This window comes from Athene cunicularia (assembly GCF_003259725.1).
Source record: "Athene cunicularia isolate RWA chromosome 3 unlocalized genomic scaffold, athCun1 chr3_part1, whole genome shotgun sequence".
NCBI classification, from domain to species: Eukaryota; Metazoa; Chordata; class Aves; order Strigiformes; family Strigidae; genus Athene; species Athene cunicularia.
The window spans coordinates 94,497,173-94,509,226 of record NW_020799097.1 but is presented as its reverse complement, the minus strand read 5'-3'; the positions used below and the strand labels follow the sequence as shown (position 1 = coordinate 94,509,226).

At 46.0% G+C, this 12,054-nt stretch overlaps 1 protein-coding gene across 1 annotated transcript; it reads right to left on the bottom strand.

The window, feature by feature from the left end:
- Nucleotides 1–377: 377 nt before the first annotated feature.
- FOSL2 (FOS like 2, AP-1 transcription factor subunit) lies at nt 378–11,546 on the bottom strand. The gene is made up of 3 exons (XM_026845919.1): nt 11,296–11,546; nt 7,529–7,636; nt 378–6,117 (listed from the first exon to the last, which is right to left on the bottom strand). Exons 1-3 carry the CDS (start codon nt 11,533–11,535, stop codon nt 5,608–5,610), a joined length of 858 nt encoding a protein of 285 aa, XP_026701720.1. The 5' UTR covers nt 11,536–11,546; the 3' UTR covers nt 378–5,607.
- Nucleotides 11,547–12,054: the final 508 nt, after the last annotated feature.

Sequence of the window (12,054 nt, the reverse complement as noted above, 5' to 3'; positions counted from 1 at the left end):
TGAGCAAGGAAATCCCATCTTAACCTCCTCCTTACTGCTAGTGAAGAAACCATGTTCTCCAACCCACGTTTTCAGAGCAGAAGCTTTGAGTCCTTCTGGCTGAGGAAAGTAAAGTCACCTCAGCATACATTTTCCAACTCTATCCCTTTCTTTTTGAAGCCAAGATAAAAGGATTAATGTATTATTTGCCTTTTAGCACAGGTGGTCTGCTCTGCTACTCTCTGCCCCATTTACCATTGTTGCAGATAACTGCTGTCTGGATTGCAGATGCTCTAATGAAAAAAGCCTTGAGATGTGCTACCACCGGCCACCTGGCAATGCTGTACCCATTTGTTCATATTGAAGGAACATGCAAGCTTTTAATTGTTCATGGCAAAGGGAGCTTTTTAATTACTTCAATTAACAGAGAGAGAAGAACTCCAGTTAGCTCTTGCTATACAAAAGTGTCCACAATGTCATTAAAACAAGATTTACAAGTGTCATAACTCTCAGCAGCATAGTCAACAATACAGCCAATCATTACAACTGAGCACCAAAGGAGAAGAGGGGAACATCACACCACCGAGGAATGGGAGGAGAAGAAAGGAGTATGGGAGGGAAGGTGCAGAGGAAAAAAAAAAAAGTCATTTTTTCTTTTCAGTCTAAATTGATTTTATTCTACAAAATGCTACTCAGTTAAAATTGTAAAAGCAAAACCATTTTAATATGTTCTTTCTTTCATAGCAGCAAGCTTTCTCTAACAAGCTTTTTGTTTTAGTGCAAATACTGTAGGCCTGAAATTCAGTAAAATAATGAGAACATAAGAAAGACAACACCAGAGAGAATGCCTCAGAGCTGAGATTCTCCAGGACCGCAAGTACAATATCAAGATGAGCAATGAAGGGTCCCAATTCAGCAGTCACCTTTAAGAACCTCCTTGGCTGAAACTATTTCACCACAGACAAAAAAAAAAAAAAGAAAAAAAGAGAAACCAAGATCTAAAACTTTTGAGAAAAAAAAAGATAACGGTGCCCCCAAACCTTCAATAATCCTCATGATTGCCTATTAATCTCTGGGGCTTGATTCCACCTCTGACATCCACTTTGCAGCAGCAAAATGCTACTGATGCTTTCAAATTACCTCCAGGAGAGTGGAATCAGAATCAGGCCCTTTCTGTATCTGAGGATCTTAAAGTAGACTTTAGTGACATGAGTAACTTATCGCTCTAATAAAGATGCACTATCCCTTATTGATGTTACTTTGAACTACACAGTATATCAAGATATATACAACAGTTTATCCTCTCACTGAGCAAAAACAATTGGATACCTATTTTCTACACATTTTAATATGGTTTTAATATCAAGTAACCACAAACAAGAAAGTGGAATAACCCTTTAATCATACAGGATAGGAAGGGAACAATTAGGTAAAACAGGATGGGATTTTATTATTATCTTGTATTCTGAGATTTGTCCTCAACTCCACCTACTGTTCACAGAGGAATGATAATGCATCTTTAGAAACATATCTCTTTTTACATTTTATACAGACAACAACAAAACCCAGAATCTTTTATTTTAAAGAATCAAAAAGAAATTATTAGCCTAAAAAAAGAAGAAGATTGGAGTATTTTTAATGCTTTCTTTATTATATCCAAGTCTTGAACAGAAAAAAGATGTAAACATGATAAATAAATAATAAAATGTAGATTGTTCCCCCCACCTCTTAAAATGCTTGACTTGGCCTTCCTTATGAAAATGAACTTGTAAGTATCATAAGATTTCTTACATTTCAGAAGTCTGTTTTAGAATGAAAAAACCAAACAAAACCCCAACAACAAAAAGAAAAAAAAGAAAAAAAAAAGAAGAAGCAACAACCAAACACCAGGAATGTGAGTTGGGAGGATGTTAAATTAATGGCGGGCAGATCTGCTGGAGCAGGCACAAGACGGCTGCCTGCCAATAAATAATAAGATACCAGGGAGGAGGGGGGTGTCTTAGGTTTGTTTTAATTTTGGTTGGTTTTTTTTTTTTTTCATTTAGGATGAAGGCCAGGTGGATCCTACATACAGTAAGCAGCAAAATTAAAGGTTCAGATGAACTAAATAGATCATTTAAATAATAATTATAAAAACACAACAGAGAGCTACTGTCCCCAGCATGTTGGTCCCAAATCCCATCACACCACAAGCAGTTTGAGACTTAGCCAGTCTCCACACCTACAAGGAAGGAATGGATGAAGGCAATGCCACAACTGGGAAGGGGGAAGGAGGAATGAGAGCAAAACTGGAATGGCAAACATCACCTGGAAGCTGAATGTTTCCTTCAATGCAGCTGCTACTGCTCCTCCCAGTTTGGCACTGATTAATTTAAGATGTTATTAGAGTCTTTGTTGGGCCAGTCACTATGGGGTTGACCCAATACCAGCTGAAATTCCCTGGGCCTTTTTCTATTGACTTCAACAACTCTTGATCAGACACTAGTTATAACAGCTCTTGCATCCCCATTACATGCAGAACACAGAGACGCTACATTTAGCAATTGGCAGGGAAGGTACTCATGGAAAATACCCTTTTGGGGATAGGGAGGACAGTCAATTCTTAAAAAGCACACCAGTAATTCTGAAAAGAATAATGCAGGGCCAGACTGAAACAGCAGCAGAGCTCAAGTTGTACCTGTCTGCCAGAGACTAACCAAAAGTAACGCTGATTCACAACAACATACAAAAGGCAGGAGACCAGTGATCCCAACACAGGACATCCTCTGAGAGATCTGAGGGACAAAATGGGCAGGCACAAGGTATTTGGGGCTTTTTCCAGATAGTAGAAAATAATCCTCTCTTCTGGGCAGTTTCACATGGCTCCTGTCAGTATCATAGGACAGACAAGGGGACTGTCCTGTTCTGTCTCTGAAAAGGTCAATGACAAGGCAGCAGCCAAGAGCCAGCTGCAGCTCCTTTTGGCAATGATTCAGTGAGCAAAAGAAAATGTAGGTTTTTGTTGTTCCACTAGGAGTTAAGCTTATACTAAGGTTTGAGGAGGCACCTGACTTCCTAAAAGCCCTAGCAGGAACATTCCTGATCCTCTGGGAGACAGTGATCCTAGTCAGCTGGCCTCAAAAGTAGGTACAACACTTTAAGATTCATCATTTGTCAATGTTGCATTCTGCAAAAATAGATGGAAGTGACATGCAGACACATTTTATTGAACAGTTTTAGATTCTCAATCCAGACTAGCCCAAACAAGCATCTGGCAAAATGGAGACTTAAAGAAGCAGCAGTTTCACCTAAAGTGATATCATCTACATAAAACCCTAGGAAAACAGGATGCTCTGTGCTAACTACGGGAAATTTAAGGTCTATTTTATTAAAAAGGAAGTTTTGATGTTCATGTAATGACAAGAGAACTCCTTTATTAATTTTACTTATTGTGTAAGCTCAATTTGAAACCTCTAGCACTAGTATAATAATAGAAGTGTTTAGCAATAAAGAAAAAGCCTGAACCACAATCAGCTTTATGAAGCAAAAAGATCACTCCTATCCTTCTATTTCTGGCAGGTTTGATAAATACTGGGTTTAAAAATAATAGTAATAATAGAAAAGCAAAGCCTACCTTTAGAGCCAAAGTAGTGTCCCTTTGAAATGATTCAAGGAATGGGCAGTGGTCAGGGTTTGAGGGAAGCCAGCCCTGCTGAGTAAAGTTCTGGTTCCACAAGACTGAGCCCTATTAATTCCCAGTGGTGTTGGTGAGGACTGCAGCAGTTTAGCATCTAACAGGACTGACCCTATAATTGCATACTGCATTTCTCCAGGTCCAGCCTGACCAAGAAATACCCTGGTTTCAGTTGATTTAAAAAAAAAAAAAAAAAAAAAAAAAAAAAAAAGAACAAGAAAATCTACACCAAAATAAACAGCTGCCACCACAGCTTCAACAGACAGGACCAAAGAGCTATCCCCTAAGCAGCTTAGCTGGCAAGCTGGGAAATCCTAGTGTGCACATGGACATAGTTTGTCAGTGCCTTGACATCAACAGGAATTGAACTTGGCTCCAAATGGGGATAAGTTACACACCTTACTGTTTTCAGTAGTGAACATCAGCACTGGAAAGCTTGTGCCCTCTGTGAGCACTTAGTAGTAGCAGCCAAGCCCACAGGTTGGAGAAGACAAGGACCCAGGGCTAGGGGAAGAGCCCTTTGATTTGGTTTTTTGTCTTCAGGCCAATCAACCCCAACAAAACCAGATCAATTACAATGCAAAAAAAAAAAAAAAAGAGGCCAAAGACCAAGGTGCAAATAATGGTAATCCATTTTCCTCCACTGTCAATCTGTCATTCATAACTAAAGTTTATCAGAAGCTCTGTTCTATTTCAAACAGGTCATCACTTCAACCACTCCACTCCTGCCTGGACAGGAGCACCTTGTGGCCTGTGCTAGGCTGGAGGCTGAACCTTCCCCCCAAGCTTGGAAACTGAGAATCTGACCAAACAGTACCTGGTAGTATCCATGGGTGGATGCATGCTACTTTGTTTCCAACAATGAAAAAGTCAGCACGGGTACAGCCAGCTAGTTTCACCCTTTTATCCACTGCCAGTCTCCAGCCTCGATTTATAGGCACGTGGTGCCACCTCTTTTTTGGTAGCGTGTTCTGCAAATATGGCCAAGGGGAAGATTTACTAACAGGAAGAGATCAGCCTCTGAGTCAGAAGTCCTGATGGGGAAGAAGATGCAATACTCCCTAGACAGCGGGCAGCCCAGGAAAAGTAAACAACAAGCAGCAGATTTGATATCCACCAAACTGGGGTAAAACCCTGCCAAAGACACTGGCAAGTTCCAGCCCAGCAGCTTTTATGATGCTACTTTGGCCCTGAGATGCTAACTTGTTTGTTTGAGGAGCCCAAGGGAATAAATATTATCTACATTTTAAAAAAAGAAAAGGTTTCTGCATGAGCCTCCTGCTGTCTCTGTGCCCCAGGCCAGAGTTATGAGCTCTGCCCTTGCTGCTGAACCCTTGAGTTCCTTTTGGTCCCTTCTCTCCCAGCCCTCCCAGTCATCCTCCTCCTCCTGCCTGGGCAACCCTATGTGTTTCCTGCAACCTGTCCCAAGAGGAAAAATACTAACAAGCCTTTAGACTTCAGAACAACTGGATGAAATGTCATGGGATTGACAACATTGGAAATGATAAGCACAGAGGGAGAGAGAGAGGGAAAAAGAGAAGTTGTAAGATCAACTAACCAGAATGATCTAAGCACAGAGCACAACCGATCAGATCAATTCACAAAGGAAAGGGACAACTAGCAACTGTCTGCAGCTCTCCTTCAGTCCTGGCCAGGAGTGCTCCACAAGTCCACTACGGCCATGAAGAGGTTTCCATAGGCAGTCCCTAAAGAGGAGACATCACCCTCTCCAAGCAGTCCTGGTGCGTCAGTCCCACCCTTGCCGTTTCCTGCCTCCAGGGAGCTGGCGTTGGTCCTCACTCTCCTTCCTGAAGCTGCAGCATTTTCCCATCCTTGTTCTTGCTGCCCTTGTGCTTGAACGATCCTGTGCCTGTCTCTAATCCCATGGAAGGGGGCTCCCCCCATGGTGCTGGGGGGGATGTAACACACTGGCAAAATGGGGGGCTGCAGGGGGATTACAATGCCAGCAAGGTGGGAGAGTTCAAGGAATCCGAAGATTGGTCACCACTGCTGCTGCTCCTCCGGTGAGCTTTGGAGCAGGACTCAGACGGGGAGAGAGGAGACTCCTGATCCAACACGTTGGGGTAGGTGAACACCAAGTTGGAGGAGCCAGGAGTGATGGCTGGTGTTGAGGTCACCACGATGGGAGTGTTGAGTGCCTCCTCCCCATAAAAACCTCCAGCAATGCTGATGGGCTTGATGACAGACCTCTGGGCTTTGTCAAGGACCAAAGAAGAAGATGGGATCTCTTCCTCCACAGGCTCCTGCTTCACCACCACCGCTCCGCTTGCTCCAGTCCGAACGCTCTGGAGGCTGCTGGATGGTGGGCTCCGACGTTCCTCAGGGCTGATTTTGCACACAGGGCTGTGAGCCACCAGCATAAATTCCAGCTTCTCCTTCTCCTTCTGGAGCTCAGCAATCTCCTTTTGCAGCACTGACTTTTCCTCCTCCAGCACTTCAGTTTCCTGCAGACAAAAGGGAAATAAGTAAATATCAGAGGCTCTGGAACTGCTCCTCACCTGGAACATGACCATCAAGTCCAGTTCCCACCTGGCATGGGCAAATAAACTTCACTGATCTAAGGGTTATAAATAGTCTTCCCATGAACTTGCCTTAATTTTCTCATGGACAGCTTCTACCACTCTGTCTTGGAACCATGTTTTCACTCTTCTCTCTTGCCATCTGCCTGACAGACACCTTAGCACTCAGATCTCCCACTGGTTTTTGTTAGGTAAGTCATATTTCTTTTCACTTAGATAGAGGTGGTGTACAGCAGTCTCTAAATTGTTTGCATTTTCTTTCTGTAGTGCATGTTCCAGATCAGGTCTGACAGTTGCCTGACTCTTGCACAAAGGGCTAACACTCTCATCTCCACTAGATCATCCCTTGATGCATCCTAGGATTAATACATTTACTTTACCCGTGGTCGCACCACACTGATGGCTCATAGTCCATCTGTGAGCAGTTAGAACCTTCCCATGTGAGGAGCTCAACATCTCACAAAAAAACCTCACACTCAGTGCTTCAGGATATGACCTTCCACTTTGCACTCCTCTCACTTCTATTACTTTAAGTCATGACAATCCTTAAATTCTTCCTATAGGATGTCCTGCCTCCCCTACACTGAGAATACCTCCCAAATTTGAGTCAGCAACATGTTTCAATGGTGTGCTTTCACTGCTATTGCTGCGCTTGTTAATAAGGTCACTGAATAAAACCAGTCCCAGGCTGCTTCTTAGCAGAAGCACTGGAGCTTTTCCTCCAGCCTCCTTTAACACAACCCATTCTTGCCTCCTCTTCAGCCAGTCCCTTACCCATCCCACAGTTCCTGTGCTCACCCCTACCTTCTCCAGCTTAATTAGTTATTTCCCCTGTGGCACCAGACCATACATTTCTGTGGGGTTTCCTTTGTGCAGGAAATCTGTTTCCTCCACCAAAGAAAAGTTAGCCTAAAGGATGGGGGCTTTGATAGGCACATATAACATCTGTTTCATTTTCTACCACTTTCAGATGGTCCTACCATCTTCAGTGCTTTCGTCCTTAAAGCCCGCCTTTGAGGCACACAGAATCTTTTATTTCCACTTATGGAGGGAGACCAGAGGTAGGAAGACTCCTGCTAGTTGGGAGGCTAGAAGGGAAGACAGCTCCTAGGACATTTTGAGCAGTCAGGAAGGGAAATTTTGGCTTCTGAACTCCAGGCCTGAGGCCTCACCATGGCTGCAATAAGATCAACACCTTTGGGCAGCCTTGGAAGGGGAAGGCAGCATGCGTTATGTAGCATCTTCCTCAAACATGCTAGCAAAGGGAGAGCAGTGCCCTTCAAACCAGTCTGAGGGGCAGGCAACAAGGAAGGAGAAACGTATGCAGAGCACGTACCGCCTGGAGTTTCTCTGTTAGCTCTCGACGCCTGTTACGACACTTAGCAGCTGCCAGCTTGTTCCTCTCTCTCCGGATCCTTCGCTTCTCTTCTTCCTCAGGCGACAGCTGTGGGCAAGCGCCAAGAAAACCCACAATCAGATCTGAGCAAGGCATTCCTTGAAGTTTGTGAGGATTTAACCGCAATGCAAAGGAAAAAGGCCTGATCCAGCAGAGTGCTGAACACTCCCCCTCTTCACTGATGTCAGCATAAGATGAAAGCACACAGTATCTCTGCCTGCACTGGGTCTTAGCAAAAGGGCGAGGAGAAGATGGAGCAGGGGGAAGATTGTGTAAGAGGACAGTGAATCTGCACCAAGGCCAAACAGATAAAAGATGCTCTGATTGTTTCACAACTTGGGTGGTACATTAAGCAAAACCAGAGCACGATGTTGTAAGTGCCTCTTTCTTGAAAGAAAATATCTGCTGCTTCCCACACAAAAATAGTTGTTAGCTTGAAGGTCAGGGATGGGGTGGAGGGGGAGACAGGGAATCAGCAGAGCTCCCATGAAGTCCGTGAAGCAACAATGATTTATACCACCCAAAAATCTGACCTCAGATTTTCAAGCACTCAGTGAGATAACACACTGTGCTTCTTGCATCAGCAGGCAAAGCTCCAGTGGTATCAAGGGCTTCCTGAGGCCAGCTGACATCCTCACTGATGGAAATCAGAAGCAATTCCAAAGAAACCCATCGAGCAACACACTTGCGAAACCAGAGGAAGTGAGCAGAAGCCCACAAGATCTGGTCAGGTCAGGCCTAGCTTTTGGGGTTTGAGACGAGGTTTTACAAATCTCAGCAGTGGCAGATAGGCTTGCACCACTGCCAGGGCTGGGGAGCCGGTACAGCAGTGCATGAAGAGGGCCAGCATGGCCTGGCTCACTGCTGCGGCACACGGCATGCAGAAGCCAGTGCAAAGAGACCGCCGTGGGGATCCACAGCAGGTGCCTGGCCATGCATCCTCCTCTGCTGCAGACCGGCCTCGTGCCCTGCACTTCAGCCTCACTGGGCCAGTGTGTGCTGTGGGGAGCTCTGCCCCAGCGACTGCAAACAAAAGTGAAACAAGCACCCTTGCAAAGCACATGTCAGATCTCACGTAGTGCTAGCAGAGAATGGAAAGAAAAACCTTTTCATAAAAGCTTTCAGTTTTAGTATCTTCAGCATCTGTCAAATCACAAGCAAAACATTTACTCTATCTTCTTTTTAGTGTTAGCTTTACTCTAACCTCATTCTGGTTTGTTTGGGTTTATTTCCTTAATTTCGATCTTTGCAGTTTGGGGGAGTTTACTTCAGCCTCTGGGAACTCCCCTCATCCAGTTCTGCCTTTTTTTTTCCTTTCAGGATCCAGTCTGTGCCTGTGATTTCACCTGCACACAGCTTGAGCCCCAGGATAGGCACCAAGGAACACAAGGACTTCAGGACACAGTTTTAGGCCTGAAAGCTTTTCCATCAGCAGATTACAGGGCTCCATCTCAGGGTGGGGATTAACTCCACCCTCTGGGCAGCAGCTGGTGGGGTTTTGGCACATGCCCTGCAGTAAGGAGCCCCTGCCAGCACTGCTCTCCTTGCTACAGCTCTGCCTGCTCACTTCCCAGCCCATATGCGTGCGGGGTAAAAATGTACTTGCACACAAGTATCTGCAGTCAGCAAAGCGTTAAGCAGGCATGCAGATTCTGCACTGACTTGAGGCCTCTGCATACAGTTTTCAAGAGCCCTTTCACGCTTTAGAAGCACAGACGTCAATGTTGGGACCAAAATTTCTCCTCCCAGGGCCCTCTCATTTTTAAAATTACTGTCTCGTAGTCTATGCCTTGCAAAAATCTCAGACGGGGCCGAAGCCCCTAATCTGAATGTGCTAAACATTATACTGGGTCTAAAAAGGAATATTCTGTCAGCGGTTGCTGGATTTGTTTGAAAGCGGTTGGATTTGGCACTCTTCGTGCCCCTGCTGTACGCGTTATCTTCAGCTTGTCCAAGCCCAATACGTGCATTCACTGGCAGAAACGTTCATCAAAACAGGCTCTTTTCATAAAGCGTTACACAATGTTTTCCAAAAAGGCACTGCGATGCGGTGTTCAGAGCACCAACAGCCGAAACCTGAGCCAAAGAGCCACGGTAAAGCACCCTCATACTGCCTTAGCACGTGTCTAATAAAAAAAGACTTGGCTTTGAATGACCCACAGTGAACGGCTTGCAAACAAGCCACAGGCCAGGAATTGCTTGGCAGGCATCCTTCAGCAAATAACTCTGAACAACAAATAAAGCGGAGAATATGGTGATCTCTTCACGGCCAATTTGTGAACACAGAGGCAGCATTTGTCAAACAAATTAGTTGTTGCTAATTATTCCCCCAGTTCTCCTGAGAGCTTCCCTGGCTTTGGACACCAGCCCTGCACCCAGGGAATCGGGAGGTGGCTCCAGCTGGTGGAAAGGAGTGGCACCTACCCGAACCACCATGGCTGCCCCATCCTTCCCCCCAACAAAAATGGGTCCTCAACGCACCCATACCAGCTCCCCAAACAGAGGTGTGCCTCACTCTGCACAAGTCACTTTAACCCCTTCCCTGGCTCTTAGGTCTAAACCAGACAACAAACCCACATAAAATAATCAGACTGTGAATGAAAACAGATGACGTGGAAGTAGAAGTAGGGCTGGTGACTCTTATTGGAAACAGACCTCATGCAAGAGTGTGTGCTCGTGTACTGAGGGTGCGCAGTGCATCTCATTACACTGCTCTGCAGCGACCCACACAACTGCTGTTTGGGAACAATTCGGAGAGATGTAGATGATTCAGATTTTTAATTTTTTTTTTTTAAAGAAATTTTAAAAAAATTCAACCTAGCACTGTGGGTAGCTGTTCACCAGATAACCCTGGAGAAGGCTTTTTCTTACTAAGAAGAGATTGAGAGGGCTGAAAGGATTTGAAGGACACAACATGCCTACATCTAGTCCACCTCCCTGCCCCAGCACAAGATACAGGGTCCCAGTTCGATAATCCCATCAGAAGGCTGAGCACAGGGCAACAGTGTACGAGCCACCCCATCCCAGCTGTAAAAATGCCACCGAGTTGGGACCAGAAAAGTCTCTGCTTATAGGATCCCCACCTCACCTCTGTAAAGAGATCAAGTGATTGCATGCTTGCAGTGGGAAGGTGGATTTAGACTCCAGACATCCAGAAGGCTCTTGCTACTTAGAGTCAAGGTGCTCTAGGGAAGCTGGTCCTCCCTGCACGATGCTGGCTAGTACTGGTGGTATCACGCAAAAGTGAGACTGGAGCAGTGCGAGCTGCCACAGAGCAGATATAAAACACCAGCTGATGTAATTTAGGTGTCAGATTTGTAGAGGACCTATATAAAAGCTCCTCTGCTTGCTCAGAAGTTTCTTTCTGCCTGGAGGGGCAGAGACACTCAGACTGAAACCCAGGACTCAACTTCAGAGTTCCACCTGCTTTTTGAAACCAGGCTGCAGTGCAGTGCAGCCCGGTGGTGCAAAGTGGTTGATGGAGGTTGGGTAAGTCTCGCTGTATGATGAGGAGGCAGCAATAAAAACATCCTCTGTCTTACACCCTATGTCACCTTGAGAAACCTCAACACCTGTACAGCGCAGGGGACAGAGCTCAGAGCCCCCTCCCTGAGGGGGCCAGGAGAGCCCAAGAGAGGACGGGGGAGCGGAACTCTCTGTACACTTGTTTTCAAAACACCCCCAGCCACTCTCCCTGCCGGGGTTACCTGCTCGTCTCTTCGTCTCCGGCCCACCGTGGTCCCGATGGTTTTGATCACACCAGGTCGCTGAAGGGCCGTGTGTCCAGCCACTGAAGACAGTGGGGGCAGCGGGTGGCTGTAGGGGTGTGAACGAGAGTAAGGGCTTGACATGGAGGTGATGACAGTGGGCTGGACCATCCACTGCAGGTCTTGGCTGGTTGTGATGGCGTTGATCGTAGGGATAAAAGCACTGCCCGATCCCGGCATATCTACTCGAAATTTCTAGGCAGGACAGAAAAGAGAGAGAGAAAGAGAAGAGAAGAAACCGTCAATGAAAGCAGAACATAAGTGGTTACACAGAAACCATCTAGGCCCTCAGGAGTGGCACTAGTGAAGATCAAAGCAGCACCCGAAGCAAAAGCACCAGCTGCCTGCTAGTGCTTCTGCAGCATCCCAGGCTGCCCCCAAAAGCTGCAGCACCCCCAGGAAAGGCACTGGGCTGAAGAGCTTCACCTCCAGAGCAGCCCTGCTCCCTTCCTCATCCTCCCCCACACCTCCCCAGCATCGCCTACGCCAGCCTCCCCTCCCGGGCAGCGTCCCCCCCACCAGCTCCCGCCTGCACCCACTGCTCCTTCCGGTGTGGAGCAAAAGGGGAATTAAGGAGTTTCAAGAAAAAACACTTCTCTGCCAGTCCAAAGAGAAGGAAGAGAAACTTCAACTCTGAAATGCCATTACCAAACAGAGCAAAGCCTTCTTCTAACAAAGGATTCCCCTGAAATTTGGGCT